Source organism: Lytechinus variegatus, chromosome 7 (genome assembly GCF_018143015.1).
Source record: "Lytechinus variegatus isolate NC3 chromosome 7, Lvar_3.0, whole genome shotgun sequence".
Taxonomy (NCBI): Eukaryota; Metazoa; Echinodermata; class Echinoidea; order Temnopleuroida; family Toxopneustidae; genus Lytechinus; species Lytechinus variegatus.
In genome coordinates this window covers 13,821,027-13,843,814 of record NC_054746.1, presented here as the reverse complement: position 1 = coordinate 13,843,814, position 22,788 = coordinate 13,821,027, and the positions used below count along the sequence as shown (strand labels likewise).

The following is a 22,788-nucleotide window of genomic DNA, read 5'->3' as shown; positions in this document are numbered from 1 at the left end:
AATCTTGTAATGACAACATCGTTTTTGTTACCAAAATGAATTATTTTCATTTTCGGAAATACGAACCTTATTTAATTTTCGGATTAACGAACCTTATTTCGTTTTCGGATTAACGAACCTTCGGAATTACGAACCTTATTTTGTTTTCGGATTAACGAACCTTCGGAATTACGAACCTTATTTCGTTTTCGGATAAACGAACCTTCGGAATTACGAACCTTATTTCGTTTTCGGATTGACGAACCTTCGGAATTACGAACCTTCGGAAATACGAACCTTCGGAATAACCGAACCTTCGGAATTACGAAGCTTCGGAATTACGAATGTATGCGAAATTTAGGATGTCACAAAACTGGGAAAATGAAAATCATGAACACCAGTTTTGTAGTAGAGTAAGAGAGTTGCGAAACACGACAAACTGGAAAGCTGCTATAGCCAAGAGGTAAATGCAATTCTATGACTTTTCCATAACTTTTCACAAATTTTCCAAATTCCCTGACCACACAATTTTCCAGGATTTTCCTTGACTGTGGGAAACCCTGCAGTTGCTCCCTTTCCAACTTAAAACTTCTAGAATTCCTTTGTGGCAAGGTCAGCTACTTTACTATCTTACTATTTTTTAAGTGTACTTTTTCTTCAAATAACAGGTCAATTTCATACGTTCTGAATTTTACGCCGAGTCAATTGTGATTACTTTATTTTGTGTAATCTTTGTTCATTTCATTGTTTTTCTTTAATGACTTCAAATCTATTTGTATCTAAATGACTATATGACCTTTTTATCGTTAGAAGAGGGGATAAATGATATTGAATGGTTGGCATGTATCAAAAAAGTTTGTCAACAATTTCACTTTCACCATAATGCCATGTTCATAAACTACAAGACACCTCTTTCTGATATCACAAATTGATGGTTTATTAGTAAAAAATGTGTGAACAGTGATATGAAATTTCACCATAAAAATAACAAAATATTTGCAACCCTGACATTCATTACAACAACAAAGTCGAACATAAAATGAGGCGAGGTAAGATAATGAAAATGTAGACACAATGTAAATTAAAAAAAATATACTTTTTTATGACAAAATATGAAGAAATGCACTGAATATCTAAAAAAATCATCAACTTATTGATTTGTACTCATTGGCCCATATTTTGTACCCCAGTTCAATGAGGTATAAGTCTGGGCTAAAATTATGGAAAGCCAAAAATGTCCACAATTTCTTTACATTGTAATGCTTATAAAACGTTTCGCCCATATACTGGGATATTGTTTTGATGTAATTATCATTTCAAGAAAATTTATAATGATATGAATGCAAAATGTGATGATATATTGATCATCTAATTATAGAGATTGGTGTCACGTTTGGCTACCCATAACTTAACCCTAAAAGGACGGGGGGGGGATGATGGCCACCCCCTCAACGCTTCGTGCAATATTTTCGAAACAAAAAAAGGTAGCATCACATAATTTCATGACTTTTTTCTTTGAAGTCTTGCACAACTTTTGAGACCAAATTCGCGACATACGGGTATAGCGTCACGAAGCTATGTGACTTTTACGAGAAGTCATGCCGAAAATGGCTCATTTTTATACTTTGTGTACAAAGTCTATGGGAGATGGAATTCATAAAAGGGCGATTATTTTATGCTCTAATTGGTCTGCTTAATTAACTTAGGGTTTAATTTAGTTGTTAAATGATCTGTAATAATTTTTATTTTAAAAAAATGGAAAACAAAAGATGAAAAAAACAAAGAAATACATAAGAAATTCTTTAAAAAAGAAATACATAATTGACTTTTGCATTTTTTCTTTAAAGAATCCTTTAAATTAGTTTTCAATGACATCTGAAAAGAAAGAGAACAGTTAAAGGTAAAACTGGGTGTTAAATATGCAAAAAATGTTTTTCACAATTAAATTTGCATATTTTCTGATTTTATTAATGCTGGCTTGTAGTTTAAGCGATAAAGAATGTGCGTATCAAATTTTGGCTTGATTGCACAAACAGCAGTCAAGATCAGGCATCCTCAATACGTCTCAAATAGCCCAGTACTTTCAGGATTACTAACTTTGGAAAAAAATTGGTTAAAGTTCAACTGAAGTTCAGAAAATGTGCCCATTGGAGCAAACTGTTAATATCACTAATTGCAACTTTCCAATGATAGAAATAAATATGAATGAAATTAACAGCATTATCATGACAACAATGCAGTTATATCAATGTCTTCCCAACATGATTAATATTATTCATATCTACACTGTAAAAATCAAGAACTATCATCACAATAATACACACGTGTCTTATGGTCCATTATTCATTAACAGTTAAAATATATTGTATAGATGTCATCCTCAATAGTTTTTGCATAGCATAGTATTTTACAGTACATACAGTATCTTCATCTAATTTTGTGCATGTAATGATTTATATTACTTTTTTTATTAATTTATACAAATCGCTTGACAAATTGATATAGAAGTGTCATCTTTATAATTTAATTTCATGATTGCCAGAAATGAGTAGGCTTCATTTTCACTATGATAAAGAAATTTAGAATGCATGATTTACATCACACAGAGGTATAACATAGTGAAGTGGACTACACATCCTCTAAATAGCTGAAGTACCAAATGTCATAAAATACATACTGGTAGGAATTCTAAATAAATGCGAGATTCACTGGTTTGACATTATAGGTAATTATTGCTACATGGAATCAGTGTGGTATAGACTGCTACAGTGACGCTAGAACGTACTGCTCAGACTAATGATAATCTGCTTTTAAATTAGCACTACATACATCAGAACATCTTTATGCGCTTTACAGATATATCATAACCCCAGTCGTAGGATCTGACTTGCCCATATACAATGTATGCACTTTCCCCACTCCCTGGAGAGCATTCCAAAAAGAGTTAACAAACACAATGGGTGATTTCAAGTTCAGTGTTAACCTTTTGGTGTTAGGTCAATTTTTGCACGATTATAACACCAAACATAAAAGGAAGATGGTCCTGGAAAGTCACTCAGTAAATGTTGAGATGTCAATAATGTGATCTGGATCAGTTTTAAAAATCTGAATAAGTTTCGGAGCGAGGAAAGCAATCCAAATTCCAACACCAACACCAAGGCCAACACCAGACTTGAAATCACCCAATAGCTAGGCACACTACATAGGCTTTAGTATCCTATCAGAGACCCACAACAACTTGGAGGAGAGTGGCAAAGCTTGGACTAATGCCTTCCCAAGAGATGCTAGGCCAAGGTGGGATTCACACACATGACCCTCTGATTACAAGGTGAGAGTCAAAACCACTGTACACCAAAATGCTTCAATGCAAAGTGTTGGGGTCGAACCAGTATTAACACATAATTGCTTGCCACCCATAATCTTTGCCTGATTACAACATTCCAGTGTCACTGACAGCTCTACTCATTAAGTAAAAAATTCTAATAAATTACTTTCTTAACAATTTCATAGAAAATGTTGAATGCATATAAATAAGTTGGTAATGAAACGAACAATCTCATCCACTCAGACAACTACTCTCAGGACGATTACCTCTTAAGACAACTACCCCAGGACAATCACCAATGCCCCTGGTCAACTCTCCCACCCCGAGATAACTTCCCCCTCCACCTAGGAGTAATTGAATCATCCAGGGATTGGGGGAGGGGTGTTGGAGGGATAATTATCCGGATATGGTAGCCATGACTACTAATGGTCCATTTTCTCCTCCATGGTTTAGTGCCATATTGTGAAATATCCTGAGCATGTAATTCATGGATAACTATGTTAAAATTTACTGATTTAATAATTATTGAAGATTTTCAGTTATACCATTACAATTCATCGCATGCACCATGAACCGTCCTCTCTGCGCACTTCGATGCGAAAGTTAGTTTTGCATAGAACGCATTTAAAAAAAAAGGTTTTTTAAAACCAGCAATAAGTGGACCTTCAAGGAGAGCAAATTATTTACTGGTGTCTTCGTTCCATAGTTCAGGTTCCAAAGTTTCATCCCGTATCTTTACATTTTCTTGAAGTGAATTATTTACGCCACAGTGGGCATCGTAACAGAGAGGACGGTTCGTGGTGCGTGCGACGAATTGTCTAACAATTAAAAGTGCATGATAGGAATGTATTTCACATCATGGAAATTCCAATATCCAGTACGAGCTCTAGTCCACAATGCAAGAGGTATTATCCAGATTCAGCCCACATGTTCCGTCACCACGGTAAACAAGATAATATCCCTGTAACAAATAAAAAGAAGAAAGAGAAAGAGTTAAAGTCAGTCGACAGATATTACACAAAACTCAAATCAAATTCATTTTAAGAAAATATGTGTGTTTTTTTTTAGAGAAATTTCATTTTGTTCTGTTCATGATTCATCATCATTGAAATAACTTTAAGGAAATTCGTACAACTCAATAGGATTAGAATGGAATACAATAGAATAGAATAACTTTATTGTCCATTAAAAAAAAATCATTTTTCACTGGCTCACACATCTATAAAATATATATACCCCCAAAAAATTAAACCAAAGTGTTGAGATATTTATTCATAAGAAATAATAGTTCCTTTTTTTAATGCAATACAAAAAAGATACAGGGATTGAGCTAATGAATGCCAAGGACCAATTTTTCTAACTAAGCTTAAGTCAAGGTAATAATGATATTGTGCCTCGGAACAGATTATTTCTAGATAGATGGTGCTACATAAACACCTTTCAATAAAATCACCATCATTTCATATGTCATGAATAAAATACAGGTAATTGCTAAAACAATACCAATTTCAGTAACACAGTCTTCTTGACTGGTTCAAAGCAATTTATAGTAAACTATCACCTTGGTTATTGCATACAATGAATATTAAATTATACTTTGTAGGGGATAACTGCCAATATCAATAATAATAATATAGGATATTTATATTGCGCACATATCCACCTTGTTAGGTGCTCAAGGCGCTCCTATATTACCCGGCTAAGCTAGGCGTTCATAGCGCACACAGCTTCTTAAGGAATTGCTTCCTACAGGTACCCATTTACCTCACCTGGGTTGAGTGCAGCACATTGTGAGTCAGTTTCTTGCTGAGGGAAATTACACCATGGCTGGGATTCGAACCCACGACCCTGTTTCAAAGTCCGAAGACTAATCCACTGGGCCACAACGCTCCACTATCAAGGGAATATTCTTAACTGCTGAATAATAGCGATGGCCGATAACCCGTCTCCCTCCCCCAAATTTTCTTCATATCCTTTTATAGAGATATCACCAGATTTATACATAACAAGTGGAATGCCTCTGGCCGTCTCACCTGCACCACGCAGTTCAATATAGCAGCAGTGCTGACTTTGAATACTACTCTAACTCGCACAAGATGTTCAGTGATACATGGTTACTCTTATGTCTACTTTTTATGAACTAGACCAATAAACTTACAGAGATATGATGGTTATTCAACAAAAAGCCCCAACATGGCCGAAGTTCATTGACCTTACATGACCTGTGACCTTGATCATGTGACCTGAAACTCGCACAGGATGTTCAGTGATACTTGATTACTCTTATGTACAAGTTTCATGAATCAGATCCATAAACTTTCAAAGTTATGATGGTAATTCAACAGATACGACCAATTCGGCCAAAGTTCATTGACCTTTGACCTTGGTCATGTGACCTGAAACGTGCACAGGATGTTCAGAGATACTTGATTACTATAATATCCAAGTTTAATGAACTAGACAAATAAACTTTCAAAGTTATGATGGTAATTCAACAGATACCCCCAATTCGGCCAAAGTTCATTGACCCTAAATGACCTTTGACCTTAATCATGAGACCTGAAACTTGCACAAAATGTTCAGTGATGCTTGATTACTATTATGTCCAAGTTTCATGAATCAGATCCATAAACTTTTAAAGTTATGATGGGAATTCAACAGATATCCGCAATTCGGCCAAAGTTCATTGACCCTAAATGACCTTTGACCTTGGTCATGTGACGTGAAACTCGTGCAGGATGTTCAGTGATACTTGATTAACCTTATGTCCAAGTTTCATGAACTAGGTCCATATATTTTCTAAGTTATGATGACATTTCAAAACTTAACCTCAGGTTAAGATTTCGATGTTGATCCCTCCAACATGGTCTAAGTTCATTGACCCTAAATGACCTTTGACCTTGGTCATGTGACATGAAACTCTTATAGGATGTTCAGTAATACTTGATTAACCTTATGGCCAAGTTTTATTAACTAGGTCCATATACTTTCTAAGTTATGACGTCATTTCAAAAACTTAACCTCAGGTTAAGATTTGATGTTGACGCCGCCGCCGCCGCCGCCGTCGGAAAAGCGGCGCCTATAGTCTCACTCTGCTTCGCAGGTGAGACAAAAATGATAGCTTATTCTGACAATGCACTCTTTCTGATGGGTTCAACGCACTTTCAGAATGATATTACCATGGTCATTGCATACAACAAATTTAAAAATGTACTTTGTTGGTGAAAAAGCAAATGTCTTTCCAACCTGCTTAAAAGGAAAGTTCCTCTTGACAAAAAATTTGTTCTAAGAAAACTACCAGAAAAATAAAAAATATTGGTAAAGATTTGAGGAAAATCCATTATAAAGATTAAGAAAGCTAATATAATCTTAAGTTTTTTTTTGGTAATGTCACATGCGAGCAGCTGACCCATACAATATGTACTTTAATAAATGTAAAAATTTCAATTTTTGAATGGATCATGTGACTAAAATTTCTTTTCTTTCAGGAGCGGGTGTGAAATGATTTGTTGATATACTGATGGTACAATAAAAACCATTTTCACATTTTTGAGAAAAAATGATATTTCACTGATTTTTTAAAAAATTCATGCTATATAAAAAGCTGCTTGTATATGACCACACACATAAAATAATTAAAAATTATAATTCCTTTTTTAATCTTTGGATTTATTTCAAACCTTCAAAGTTTATTGTATTTTCTTCTATCAACTTTTTGTTCGGGTGAACTTTCCCTTTAATAAAAGGCAATCATCAACAAACATCTATTTCTCGCACCATATCTTGTCTGTAACATAAGATGAATAATGAAATGTAAAAGCCTTAAAAGAAAACTCACCTTTTCGCCCCAATCTTCTCCCCAACTATTCTTTACAATCCAATAAGGTTCTCCATCTGCAAACATGAAAATATTGGTGTGTTATAACCTCATTAAATCTAGCTTTTGTCACATTTTTTTCTCACCTTGTAATGATAATAATGATATGGGGATAATTGTATACCACACATATTCACCTTGTTAGGTGCACAAGGCACTCCTATATTAATCTTTGCCAATCTAGGCTACCAGTTGCAGTGCTAACAAATTTTTGAGGAATCACTTCTTGCGGGGGGGCGGGGGGGGGGGGGGTCTGCCCTTCTGCTTCCCCCCCAGGTATGCCAGCATATTAACAATTTTTAAATTTCTTTCTTTTCCATCAAATTCATATCAGAATGTATTTCTTTCTGGTAAAAATACCTTTCTTCAACTTGCAACTCTTTGCTGGTTATCAATTCAATATACAATGCAATATAAGCTGTGGAGAGCATGCAAATTAATATCCAAGATTTCAAAATACACTCAATTTATTGTACACATGATACGCAAAAGTTGGGTTACCTTTGACAGCATATCCAACGATGAGAACACCGTGATCCAAGGTATCGGGATTGCAGAAGATCTTCCAAGGATGTGCGATTCCTCCAAAGTAGAACTGCATCATCAGGGCATTGATACCGATGGAGATAGGTCCATGTGCTGCTAGCCATCCGGCCATCTCTGCAAAATACAAATTTTGAAGGAAATAATGTTCAGACTTCTACCAATCTTGACAATATTCATGACAATTGACAAGCTTTCATATTTTGAACATTATATTAGTCCGCACCATAATACTGTTTCTGTTACAGGAACTTCAATAGGAACTCAGCAGGACAGCTTTCTGCTGCATAATACTAAGCCGGAATCACACAGGGATCATTTTACATCAAAGTTGATCAGTCATAATGGTTGACTTTAAAGATGACAGAAATTAAATGATGCTCTTTTCACTAAAGTGGAAACAATGGCCAAGGAGTGATACAAACTCACAACCTCACAATTATGAGTCAAAAGCTCTAACCTCTAGACCACACAACTCTATCCAGCTGTGCGCAAGATGTATGTCTGCATATATGTGCATTTGTAAACTACACAAAACACTTTAATAGTAAAAAGAGGGTAATGGAATAGTAAAACTAAACAGAATACTGAGTAAAACACTGAAAATCATGGCTAAGGTATCAAATTGAATACCGGCCCGGGTGAATTACTTCAAATTATTTGCTGACCTGTTTCATTCTTGGAGATATTCACATAGCCGTTAATCTTCACTTCAACTTTAGACACGTTGAACTTGCATTTCTCATTTTCTCCACGGTATGGGTATGCTTCTTCTGTCATAACTCCTCCTAATAAAGGGAAAAACACATTTTGAAATTTTATACAACATTAAAATCCTCAAAAGCAAACTTTGCATGTGGTTCATCATATTCACGGGTTATACAGATTTAAAAAACTCCACAAATTTGGCTTTCTATTTCATTCTAATTTATTTCAAATTTCCACATTAAGATAAAACCAACAAGTATTAAACATTAGTAATTATTAACTATACATGTATAAGGGATTTAAGCAGTAAAATAAAAAATTATACTTTGCGCATTACTTTCAGTCTGAGACCAAAGTAGTAGATATTTGCAATGTTGACCTATATATATATATATATATATATTTATTACACTGAGGAAGTTCTTTTAAACAGAGGAAAATATCAAAGAAGCACATAAGCAAAAAATGAAACAAAATCTGACAAACAATAATAAATCATGAATACATACCTAGTTTGATGAGAGCTTCATAAGCATCTCTCATCTCCCCTCCTTCACATCCTAAATCAACCTTGTCGCAGTCAACAAGCTCTGAAAATAAATATTGAGATTAAAAAAACATACAAAAGATTTATATGCATGATGATGTCCGCACAAATTAGTTCCATTGGTTTATATTCACCTTGTCTACAAGCAGTTGGTCTACTCCTCAGACAGTCTAACATCACATGGGCTGAACTCATCAGGAGCCACTTTCATTAAGGGTTACAACTGTTGTAATTTTGCCATTATGGCAATTACCATGGAAACCTTGATCATGATTGGGTGCCGAGTCCTGTTACCATGGTAGTTGCCATAATGGCAAAGTTAATACATTTGCAAGTACTTCATGAAACGGCCCCTGGTCTACTACAACTTTGGTCTAATTGCCGTTTGGTCTATATTACTCTTGTTCTCATACACACTTAGTCTTATTCTTATTAATCCAGTGAAAATTTGATTCATAAAGAATTTGTCTCATCATATAGACTAAAGTGTGGAAGACAAAGTGAGTATTAGATGAAATATGTATATAGCCTCACTGAAAATAAGACAAAATATTACAATGAACATTCAGATGTTTTCACCAGACCACAGTTGGGAGATCTTTGAGACAGGCCAGTACATTTGTAAAAAAAAAATGTACCTCATTAGCTAAGAGAAAAATTGTCATTGGAAATCATTGACTATTTTGTTTCGTGAAATGCTCCGTGCCCTGCAAAATTAAGGGAGGCAACTGATTGTGGAGATAATTTTTATGAATGATCATATTCATAATCAATGCAATCAAATGAAAATAATCATCCCCATGATCAACTGATAAGTGTTATGATACAGGGCCTCTAAGGCCCATATTCTGAAGTCAGGATTAAAAGTATGGATAGCCAATTGTTCCATAAATCACTAATGGTAGAGATATCATATTTCAGCTCATTTGGCTCTCAAATCATTCATAATTGTCTAGGAAGTAGAAATAGATGATTGTCTTCACCATCAATAAATCAGGAAAGAGCACAGTAAACATAAGAAACATACAACTTAATAAAGATATTGACTCTTATGGCTTCACATAATTTTAGCACAAAGTTACACCATGGTGTAAGTTAAACCTGACTTCAGAATAAAAGAACTCTACTGTGTCCCTCACCTTGCTCTGACAATGATATCAGCTGTCCTTTCTTGATCTGCCACTGCCCTTCAATGTTACCAATGGCAGAGAATGCCCAGCAAGATCCACACTGGCCTTGGTTCTTGACCGGAGTGACTGCACCATGGTCCCTCCAGTCATACTCCTGGGGTACCGGACCCTGAGGAATGGCTGCCTGCTTGGTGATCCCTGTGGTCTTCAGAGGGCCAGACTGGATACTGTGGAACTCAGCCTCTGTATTGGCAAGAGTTGATTGAATTTTATGTAAGTAATATAAAAAATGATTGGTTCTTGACTGGAGCGACCCCACCATGGGTCCTCCAGTCATACTCTTGGGATACTGGACCCTGAGGTGATACCAGTAGTCTTCAAAGGGCCTGAGTCTTGTAGAACTCATCCTCTGCATTGGCAAAAGGAAATTTGTTTATAACATCACAACTACCTTTATCTGAGCAAGTTTAAGATGCATGGGTAAATTACATGGATGTAAACAAAGACCCCAAAAAAAGAAATGGCCCCTCTTTACCCCTGATCTTTCCCCATAACTTATCTTTCACATGCAGCAACTGTAAAATTTCACAGTGATATCATAATCACTGAGTGAAGCAAGATGTGTAGGCTATATACATATGCATTAGCGATACAAAAAAAGAGAAACAACTAAAGTGCTTTTTTTTTTAAGAAAATCATATTTTTTTTAAACCAAAATTCTTTCTTGTAGAGATATCCTTTTTAGATGTGTGGAATAAAAAATCACCTATTGAACTCAGGTGAAGAGACAAACTATTACTTCTTTGGTGAGAGGTACAATCTATGTATCTTTCTCAGCTTTGCTGTAAAAAGAAAGCTAAATCCAAACTTGCTTTGAAAGAGATAGCTTGCCAATCACCTTCACCGACGGTGATTATTTTGATACTATAGCATGTCACAATAGCCACTTACAGTTTCACTGTCCCATTATACTTTAATACAATCAAACTTCTCAAATAACAAGAACACCTACATAATGCTTTCATCTTGTCCATGCCATCTATAAGTACTTAAGACGTACTTAAAACCAATTTTTGTTTTTGGAATAGATATTTACCTACATATCAACTGTCAATAAAGGCCTTCTTAAAGCAAACTACAATTCCTGAATATCCTGTCAATTAAACATGAAATCATATCCAAACTCATAATTTAACTTAAAAAGTACATCCCAAAAATTTAGCCCCCCAAATAAACTGAGTCATTAATTAACATTTTATTTTTGTTGTCAAATTACATATATAGAGTTCAGGTAAATATACAATATGTAGTCTCTATCTGAATAGTAGAGAGCATCATTGAATGCTGGGTCACCTTGATGTCCAAACATTCTGTGAAAAATATAGGCACATTGCAGAATGTTTATCTCTTGGGGCCAAAGGTGGGAAATGTAGTACATGAAAGGCTGTTAGTTACAAGTTATGACTCTGTGAAGAAATATGAACAGTCAAATATGAGGCTCAACATACATGTTGCCATTTTTCTTTTCTTACTTACAAATGCTAATTCTGAAAATTTAAAATAACATTTTCATTAGGAAAAAAAGATGTAACTATCTTGTGAAATATATATTTTTTGCTATAACATGATCACTACATCTGGAAATAGTGTTAATAAAATAGTGCTTTATAATCAAGTTACACAATAATACATGAAGAAATTAATTTCAACACATCTTTTAAATCCTCTTACCCCCCCCCCCCACACACACTTTGAGTGAGCAAGGATGGAATTAATACCAGGATCTGAGCAATGAGCAAAATCATACCAATGATTAATAACGTTTTTTCTCTGAGACTTTGTGCACATGACTTACATGTAGAAGCATTTGGCTAGCACAAACTTTATCCCTGATGCTAACATACAGTCACACCTACATGTATGAAACTGATTCAAGACTGATCAAATGTATTTACTTTATTCCGAATGCCACTTCATCTGTGGAGGTGCCGTGGCCGAGTGGTCTAAGGTGCCTGGCTATACATGGAAAGTCCGGGGTTCGATCCCTGGCCGCGACACCTATGCCCGTAAGCAAGGCATTAAATATACAACGCTCTTTTATCCTGCTTTCAAATAAATGGAAATGCTATATGCATTATTGGTAACTAGGTGTGCATTTGTTTGTTTAAAAAAAAAAATCTGTGGGTTTGGAGTCGTTTGGTTGGTGGTGTGACCGGAGCATTAATACGAGGTTAATCAACAACATTCCTACCTCACATTTCAATCATTGTGATTCTCACCTGTCATATCAGCAAACTTAGTTGGACCATACTTTGCCGTTCCTTTCTCAAACTGATTCAACATCTCCACAGTCAACATATTCTGCACAAACACCAAGAATCGGTATTCATATTCTGTAAAGATGGAGAAGAATGAAACGCAATACATGTTAATCTGACAACACATGACAAGTAAAATTATCACATTAATAATTTTATTTTAACTACTATTAGAACTACTACTCATACTTCTACAGATGTTAGTAGTACCAGTGCGGTACCACAAAATAATCAATTACTACTGTCACATTTACTACTTACTATGACAGCTACATGTATAACAGCAACTGCTGTGCTGCTGCTACTACAACTGTGACTTCTACTAATACCAGTAAAAGTAGTAGTAGTAGTAGTAAAAGTAGAAGTAGTAGCAGTAATAGCAGTAGTACTAGTAGTAGTATATTACCTTGGTCACATTTGTTCTACGGCGGCCGTACGGCAAGTCGAAAACAGTTGTTTTATTCATTTTTATTCAGACCACCTATATGTAGCTGGTACAAAAAATGTTAAAACGGCTGTTCTCAACTCGCCGTACGGCCGCCGTAGAACAAATGTGACCAAGGTGTTAGTAGCAGCAGCAGTTGTGATAGAAGTAGTAGTAATAATACCAGTAATAGGCTATTTGTAGATGTAGTACTACAACTACTTCTACTACTACCACTACTACTACTACTACTACTACTACTACTACTACCACTACTACCACTACTACTACTACTACCACTACTTCCACTACTACCACTACCACTACTACCACTACTACTACTACAACTACAACTACTACTACTACTACTACTACTACTACTACAACTACTACTACTACTACTACTACTACTACTACTACTACTACTGCTGCTGCTACTACTACTACTACTATTACTACTACTACTATTTCTATTAAAAATTTGCTGCTTCTACTACTACGACGCGAACAGAAATACAGGAACATAAACATAACAACCATTAAGTTTTTATTACTAGTATTCTTTCTGATTCAAAATATTAATATTAATGTTTTGTCTCCACCAACCATAGGCGACTGGAAAAGGCATTACGTTTTTGGGTTGTCTCTCCATCCGATCTGATTTAATTTTCACGAAATAAAGTAACACACCTTCAAAGTTCTCCTCTTGTCTTTTCTTTCTCCCTTACATTTATCCCACTCCCTCCCCCTCTCTCTCTTATATACATTTTTTTGTAGAATATGTGTTAAGACTTCTTACCATTTGTGCCATCATTCTTTCTGTATCCTCTCTTGAATTTCATCAGGAACTTGTCAAACTGATCGCGATATGCATCCATGTATTTCTATATGAGAGACAATAAAGGCAACATCGCACCAGTGTTTGTCTCTAAAGAGAACTTAACTGAATTTGGGATTTTGAAAGTCTGATATCAGATTAATATACCTGCTGAGACATGTAGTCTCAATCGGAAACTTACGTAGCAAATACCATATTAAATGTAATGAGCGAAAAATTTACAAAATCATAGGCCAGTTTCACCAAACTTGTTATCATATATGTAAGAGCAGTTTAAAGGTAATGAAATCATTCGATCTGACTGGCTGATTATAAATATGATATAGAAATTGTATATTTACAACAAAGAACTAATATTGTTTATAATTCATGGGAGGCGGAAGGGGGGGGGGGGCTGGGGGGCTTCAGTCCTCCCCCCACTTTTTTCCAAAACCTTGTACAAAACGTAAAAATGACCATATTATGATTTTTTTACATGGTCAGCCCCCCCCCACTTTGAAAACCGTTCCGTGGTTCATGTGATTATATCCACTTACTGTCATATCTGCTGCTTGACAATCATCCGTGATACTGAGTTCTTGGGCTTCGACAGATAGGCGCCTCTCAGAATTCATCATAGGCTGGCTCCAAACTCTGACGGTACACTGGATGAAATCCTATATTTCAAGAATTAAAAAAAAATAACTTTTAGAAGAAAAGAGGCATCATCTATTAACACAGGGATGCTGATAATACAATTTAATCATAAACGGACCCTAATGTTTTTTCCAAATATATTTTTAGGATAATGCCACTTTTTCATGGAAACACTTCATTATACAACATAAATGGGAGAAGACGTAACTAACCTCATGGCAAATGACAAGGTCATCTAGGTTGGTCAACAGGACATCCACAACCATGGCATTTCATGGCCTTTGATCAATTCAAGGGTTCAAGCCCTGTACATAGTAATTATCTCCTATCAAAATGAATAGCTCAAGAGGTCAGCCTCTTGATGTAGAGTCTTCTAGGGTCATTGAAACTGTCATTGAACTGAGAGATCACCACTGATGATGATCTCTTATCTTAAATCTATTATCTGAGAAATGTTCTTGATATTCTAGTTTTGTGCATTCATACTTTGCATCATTCTGATACTTTATCATTATCACTCAGGAACACCTAAAGACTATTTACTTCAAACAAACCATTGCTTCGTATTAGGAACATACTGTTTTATGTAATTTCTGCCCAAAAGCTGGTCAACTCCCTTTTTGGCTTGCTTTTTGTTTTGCAATGCGATTTATTCCTCCTAAAGTAAGCTCACAATAATCATCTTAATTTCCTCAAAAATCACCCTAATATGGGATTCAAGACTTTTTTTTCTTGTCATTTTCTCTGAACAAAAAACACCCCAACTCTTTCCTGGAAAATTCTGGATTCGCCAGTCATTACACATACCAGAACTCCTGTCAGAAAATCACTCCCAGGACCCTGTTAATTTGGTGGACAATAATCCAATCATACCTACAGTGTCCATGGGTCATTCCATCTGGATTCACCCAGTGGTTGCACCCGACCGTCTCAAAATTCGTTGTAATTTGGTATACATAAAATTCACCATGGCCCAAGCACACAAACAAAAAAAAATAGTCAAATCGGTCCGTCGGTTCTCGCGCTACGGCCTGCCCTTTTCTCCTTGTTTTGACAAAAATGGGCGTGACCTTCAACTTTCAATGGCCACTGCGTCGTTACGTGTTGACCAATTTTCATGAAACTGGTACCATTTGATAGGAAATTCAGAGAGGAATCCAAAACATGCATCGAATAATGTATTGGAGCAATTTATAAGGTCATGACCTTTGACCTTAACTTTGACCTTGAGTTTGACCCCCGGACAAATAATTTTTTAACTTGATTTTCGTGTATGTTAATTATTGGTATGATATTGACAAAATATGTTAAAATCAATGATGATATTTTATTTCTTCACCTTTAAAAACTCTTCCAAAGATACCATGAAATTTCACTCTAGTCCCACACACTGATATTCATGTTAGTAAAGTGTTTACCAGTTACATGATTTCTTCCAATCTTAAGTTATAGTATGCAAGCACATGAAAAGAAATTAAGCTTAATCAGTTCACAAATAAAAGATTAAACCTTTATGCTCATGAATAGGTATCTGTTTAGGCATTTTGATGTTCATCAATATATATTCATTTTGATGTTCGGCAATATATATCATATATATTCATGGTAGTAAAGTCTTCACTTTATCATCAAAATATATACATGTATATATATGTACCGGTATATGTTATATATTGCTGAATCATAAAATGCCTAAACAGATACCTATTCATGAGCATAAAGGTTTAATCTTTTATTTGTAAACTGATTAAGCTTAATTTCTTTTCATGTGTTTGCATGCTGTAACTTAAGATTGGAAGAAATCATGTAACTGGTAAACACTTTACTAACATGAATATCAGTGTGTGGGACTAGAGTGAAATTTCATGGTATCTTTGGAAGAGTTTTTAAAGGTGAAGAAATAAAATATCATCATTGATTTTAACATATTTTGTCAATATCATACCAATAATTAACATACACGAAAATCAAGTCAAAAAATTATTTGTCCGGGGGTCAAACTCAAGGTCAAAGTTAAGGTCAAAGGTCATGACCTTATAAATTGCTCCAATACATTATTCGATGCATGTTTTGGATTCCTCTCTGAATTTCCTATCAAATGGTACCAGTTTCATGAAAATTGGTCAACATGTAACAACGCAGTGGCCATTGAAAGTTGAAGGTCACGCCCATTTTTGTCAAAACAAGGAGAAAAGGACGGGCCGTAGCGCGAGAACCGACGGACCGATTGGACTAATTTTTTTGTTTTGTGCTTGGGCCATGGTGAATTCTATGTATACCAAATTACAACGAATTCTGAGACGGTCGGGTGCAAAATTGCACATTCATTGGGTGAATTGGCATGGAATGACCCCCATGTTATATGTTTACTAACCTTCCCAGCGGCTGGTCGGACAGAGCTGAAGTCCTTTGGGCTTGTTATTGATCCAGCGATGAGTGTAACATGGTACATCATTCCTCTCACGACCTGTAAGATAATGAATACAAGAGTGCAGGTAGACAAAATATCACACTTCCATTTTCTGCATTTCATAATACTTGCTATTGTGCTTGACACTACGAGGCAATTGGCAAAATAAGACTGTAGAGTGAAAATATGAATATTAACTTGATAAAGTTAACATTTATTTTCCAATTTTTTTTCCTTGTGGATGCTGTCGTCTACTCTTCAATCACGTCAATGGCAGAGTGCAGTGACCCCCCCCCGATCAATGTACGTGCGAACATGGTTCAGAACGAGCAAACAGCAAAATTATAAGTCATGTGACTTGTCTCTGGGATCATGGACGCACATCCATCCCAAGCTTGCAACATCCCATGTCTGTTGTTGCAATAACAAAATTATGTTAATCATTCAAATTATAAACATGTATCATGAAGGGCATTAGTAAAAACTTATATGTACAAAGTAGCTAAGAACAGTTGTAACACACGCCTGAGGCATATAGTATAGTCCAAGGCATTTCTGTTGAGTAAAATAACGACTGATACATGGTAGATTTCAGCCATGCATTTGACAAGGATCCACATCAACACAGAGACTCCAATGCTAAGCCCCTTCTGATCTGGATATTCTCCCACCTGGATCCCCTTGCAAACTGGAGATTCCAAGTTGATGTGAGCGAAGCGCACATCACGAGCATGCAGAGTGATGTCTCTTGCAACGGAGGTCCAGCTCTAGCTAGGTTCTAGATGCTATCTCGGGCTAATTTTTCAATATATGATGGCACTAAGTAAATAACAACTCAATGAATCAAATTATACATTTGGCTTAATAAAACTTCTTTTCATATATCATATTCATGCATGCATATGACATTGATAAGCATCTACAAAACAATACATTGTTTGGGCATGACTTCCATATGTCCCCTCCACTAAAATTGAAAAAAAAATATGGAGGTTTATCAAGAATTATCTAACATATATCTAAGAGATTTAAGAAGGAAAAGTCGGATACATACCAAAATATGGCTTTATTCCATCAAAAATTCGAGTGTGTGTAATTCCCAATGGCACCGGTTTATTTAGTCAGAAAAATAAATACTCAAAACTCTTGGAGAGTAGACTAGTCGTAATATCGGTTGATATCGGTCGACAAGAAATTGTTGACACATATTAAAATTGGAACAATACAGAGAAGATTAGCATGGCCCCTTGCACAAAGATGACACGCACAATCGTGAAGCGTTCCTAATTTTTGAAAAGGATGTATCCTTTGTCACGGAAATCATAATTTTAACGACTAAATTAAACTATCAAGGGAAACACATCCACCTTGAGTGGATCCCTAGCCATTGTGGTCTGCATGGGAATGAAATGGCAGATCATTACGCCAAAGCTGCCCTACAAAACAACATTGAAATATTTAATAAACATTCTCTTTCTGAAATAAAGAGTATTGTTACAGATAAGTATATCACCCTCTGGCAAGATAGGTGGAATTCTTCACACACCTCTCTAAGACAGGTACAACCTGCCGTTAACAAACCACATTTATGTTTTTTAACAAGACTTGAGGAGAGTATTGTTCATAGATTAAGACTCGGAGTAGTAGGTTTGAACGAAGATCTTTTTAAATTGAAAATGCACCCAACAGGATACTGCAATAATTGTAATGGGTGTATTGAAACTGTAAGTCATTTCCTCACCGAATGCCCAAAATACATCATAGAAAGGTCTATGTTTATAATTGCCGAGACCAATATAACTGATGCTAAGGAAATAATGACATTACTGAAAAGTGTACAAAACATAAAGCAAAAATCCATTGTACGCTTTGTTTTAAGAACAAAGCGATTGTTCGAGAAACGGTAACCTAGGCAACTAGTTATGCAGAATTTTAGTTGCTATCCTGTTTTATTGCCGCACGATATTCTGAAATTAATATTCACCTAGAAGACTTTTGTCATTCATGCAAAACCTTTCGGATGTATTATAAAATGTAATAACTGCATGGCACTGCTCAATAGCGAAATGATTTTGCAGTTTTTTACTTAATCATAACTTACAAACTACTATACAGTGCGTATCAAAAAAAAGTTTACACTTTGAAAAAGCTCTGGGAATTAAAAAATATACAACATGTGGGTAATTTTTTCACATATAATCTTGGGTTTGGGTCTCATCTATCCAATGAAAGTAAAAGCTTTGACAGAATGTTACACTTGAGTGAGCACCGTCCATTTTTGTAAAGCTCGCAGAAATCTGTTTGCGCAGAAATGCTCGTTTTCACGCAGTGTCAAGGGGAAAGGGCGAAATCAAACTTACCCTGCGATACATTTTTCATACATTTCCCCTGCACTTTTAGTCAATTAAGATAAAACAGATATATTGAAACATTTTTAAACAAATTTTGCCATCCAGATTGAAATTTCAAAACTTAGTAACACTTTTACCTTTTTTTGTGCCAGCTGGATCTGAGGACATAACTAAATCTGAACAAATGTTTACATCAGACATCTCCAGCACTTTTTCACTAAGTTTTTACTATTTAAAGTGGGTTGACATTTAATTTTTCATATAATACTTGTTTCTCCACACTTTTCCCAAGCTTGACAATGATTAACAAAATAAAAATCAAGCCTAATTCATTTTATGTAAATCACAGCTAAGTGTAAATCAAATATCGTCTTGATGGCCTTGGTGTGTGGGGTAGTGCGGCGGGACGCAATGCACTCTTCAAAGTGTATTGGGCAAGGAAACAAGTTGAAAGAGGTCAAAGATATCTTCAAATCAATTTTACGTGCTAAATTCAACGTGTTCTTCATGATAAAGGTTTTCTTTTATTCGTATAGCTATTTCAAAGTTCTGCGCAAATCATTTTTCACTAACTTTTCAAAAGTAAGTGGTGCTCACTCAAGCGGAAATATTTTTCGGTAGTTATATCGTCATTTGCTTAAATGGATCTGTACCAATGTTGAAATGTGGAAAAATCTTCAGGATATTACAAATGTATAATTTTACATGATTTTTTCAAAGTGTAAACTTTTTTTTGATACGCACCGTATTTGAATATATTTGTGTGGGTATACACACATATATACATATCAACTATTGGAAGTTGTATTACTATAGCAACTATTGTTCATCAACTGAATCAGACAAGCGTTGGATGTACACACGAAATGATATATTACAATACTTGTGTGTTTTTTTTTTGTTTTTTTTCATCTCTAACCGCCCACAATATCTTGTAACTAACCTTGGATGATTGGTCGCAAAGCATCCCACACTATATATTTTATTAAACTATTATGTATGTGATAGAATATTTTACATTTGTTAAAGCCTTGACTTTAAGAAAGGGAAAAAAGAGGAGACATCTCCCCAGATCTTGCTGGGGTTCCCTTCTTTCATTTTTCCTTGCGGAAGAGGGAGAGAAGAAAGGATAATTTAATAGTTAAGAAAAAATATATATATTAAAAGTAATAGAAACAAAATTAAAATAATAAAATAACCACCCAAATGTATTGACACTTCTCTTTTTGTATTTGCTGGATTTCATGTTTGAAGCTCTTTCTATATACAGACAAGTGTCCATCGACTGACTGAGGGTCACAAGGAGGAAGGGCTTCCTCCCACAAGGGCCCCTTTTTATTTTCCACGTTAGGTAGGTTAAAGGCGTTTGTCCCCTGGAAAGATCAAACCTCAAGATGTTGATGGACCTGAATCCACCGACGGGACAGTCGTAACCCCGTAACTCTGGTACGGGTGTGGGAGGGGGCTCTTCTTTCTTTGCCTGTCTCTCTTTCAGTCATTCCAAATCAGTTCATTTTCCATATCTTATCACTTCTTGATCTCATAAATCTTTTCTTCCTCTGTCTTTACGTACTTTACGGGTCAATAAAACCCCAGAAAATTATCTTAGGCCACTGAGATTAATTGAATTGTAAAGAAAAAAAACAAATATATCACAAATGATGCTTGGTACACTGAGAATTCAGAGTATATACAGAAAACCTGTTAAAATGTTAGCCCCCCCCCCTGTTAGAATGATTTTCTTTCATATAATATCACATAGATCATCGATCAACGACCTTATAGTATTAAATGTTTTGTTTTGTTCGTTTTTTTCATAAAAAAAGAAACGAATATACAAAAAATGATTGAAAAAAGGGAAGGAAAAAAAAATAGGAAAAAAAATGAAAATAATATTATTCAATAAAATTGTTACCCAACTCTTTATACAGTGAGTGGCAAAAATAGTCAATTATGACTTATTGCCAAATAAAAACAAGGAATGGAATGGAATGGATAATTGTTATGAAACCCATAGCTTTCAACAATTCCTGCTAGCTCAGTGAGTAAGGTGACAGACTGGAGATGCTTCGTTCTGCAGCGAGTGGTTCGAGTCTAAGTTCCCACCAGAAGTAAGAAGAAAAAGAAGTAAAAAGAGAAAGAAAGAAGGGGGTTTTGGGGAAGTATTTTTTAAAATTAGTGGAGGGGACATATGGAAGTCTTTCCATACATTGTTTGGGTATGCAACATACATGTAGAATGTCCTAGCAGTGTTGTCGCTCTACTTATCGACTTGGATATGAACATTTTTTAAAAGGTGTTTGGGCAGGAGAAAATAAATCTTAAGTGGGAGACAAAGGGCCTGGGCACAAGATATTAAATCTCAAGTGGGAGATTGGGAGATTTTGCGAAAATGGGCTTTCGGTGGGAGATCTCTGTCATCTTTCTTCATCCCACCGCTGCCACCAAGACATACACTTTATAAACCTCCCAAAAATTTACATCACCAGGCAAGATTGCAATTTGTGAACACTTGTATCAAAATGACATTTAAAAAAATAAAAAATATGTGAATTTGAAAGGAGGTGGGGGCACAGGACGAATGTCCCCCCCCCTGGATCCGCTAGTGAATATAATAATAGTAATTATAATCACGATATACATGTAACATTCTATGTACATGACGTTAACTGTGTAATATATTGATTAAATAAAACCATTCTTTGGTATACTATATCCACCTTTTCCTTCCTAAATCTCTCGGATATATGTCAGATATATGAATTGATAACCCTAGGCCCCTTTGGAATTGGATATAAATATTTTTTTTATTTTTTGTGGAAGAGACATGTATCCAAGTCTTGCCATAGTTTTTTTGGTCTGTTGTGATCTAGCAGTGAGACCAAAAGAGCTAGGAGGACTACATATTATACTTCATAATCAAAATAGGGAAACAGCTGTATCTACCTGAGATTTTACTTGCGTCACTGAAGGTTTGGTCAAACTGTAACCATATCTCGATTCCAGACGATCTCTCGTACTTTCAAATTTGATCAGCGCGTTCTCCACAACTTCTTGCGGGACCGATGTCATGTCAGGAGGGTCGAAAAGACCCCCAGCCATTGGCCTGTTCATTCCATTTTTGACTGCTACAGCTGAACTAACGAACATCAGAAGAAAACAGAGATGTTTTATCTCCATTTTGTCTAACGCAGTATTACTTGTGTGTAGTATAACTTAAGTAAAGCTTGACTGTCACGATCACGAGCTAGTCGAACAAATAAAGCGAGTTGTTTACAAAACATACTAGTTCACGGAATGAATGCAGAGTATAAAAGATAAAAGTGTTACCGCCCTCTATGGGATGTGTCAAGACAATTTACTCGGAGTTACTTTCGGATCTGGAATTTAAAAAAAGATGAAGAATAAGAAGAAATTAAAGGGGAGACTGGAGGAAATCATGCAGACATACGCGGTCTTGTAGAGGAATAAAGTGTCCTACTTGAAAATTCAGCGGAAGTGCTTTATTTTGAAACGTTTCAATGGATATGTAAGATTTTTTTTTTCCAAGGAGCTGTTAAGTGTGACTAGTTTTGAAAAGTAGATAATCACCTCACCGCGCGCCCCCTCCCAAATAAAGAAAAAAAAGAAAGATGGATGGATTAGAGTGGATGATATAGGCCTGCTGATGATCATAAGTAGTCATCTAGTTTTGAATCAACT

The 22,788-nt window shown here is 35.5% G+C and overlaps 1 protein-coding gene and 1 non-coding gene across 2 annotated transcripts; one reads left to right on the top strand and one right to left on the bottom strand.

Annotated features, from left to right (window-relative positions):
* Positions 1–4,041: 4,041 nt before the first annotated feature.
* On the bottom strand, positions 4,042–22,393 carry LOC121418490 (cathepsin L-like). Its single transcript, XM_041612397.1, has 11 exons — positions 22,033–22,393; positions 16,700–16,792; positions 14,226–14,345; positions 13,651–13,735; positions 12,389–12,502; positions 10,119–10,352; positions 8,942–9,022; positions 8,393–8,512; positions 7,683–7,841; positions 7,143–7,198; positions 4,042–4,265 (listed from the first exon to the last, which is right to left on the bottom strand). The coding sequence occupies exons 1-11, from the start codon at positions 22,264–22,266 to the stop codon at positions 4,191–4,193; spliced, it is 1,371 nt and encodes a 456-aa protein (XP_041468331.1). The 5' UTR covers positions 22,267–22,393; the 3' UTR covers positions 4,042–4,190.
* LOC121419466 lies at positions 17,919–18,027 on the top strand. Its single transcript, XR_005970605.1, has one exon. It is a non-coding gene; the product is annotated as a U6 spliceosomal RNA (small nuclear RNA).
* Positions 22,394–22,788: the final 395 nt, after the last annotated feature.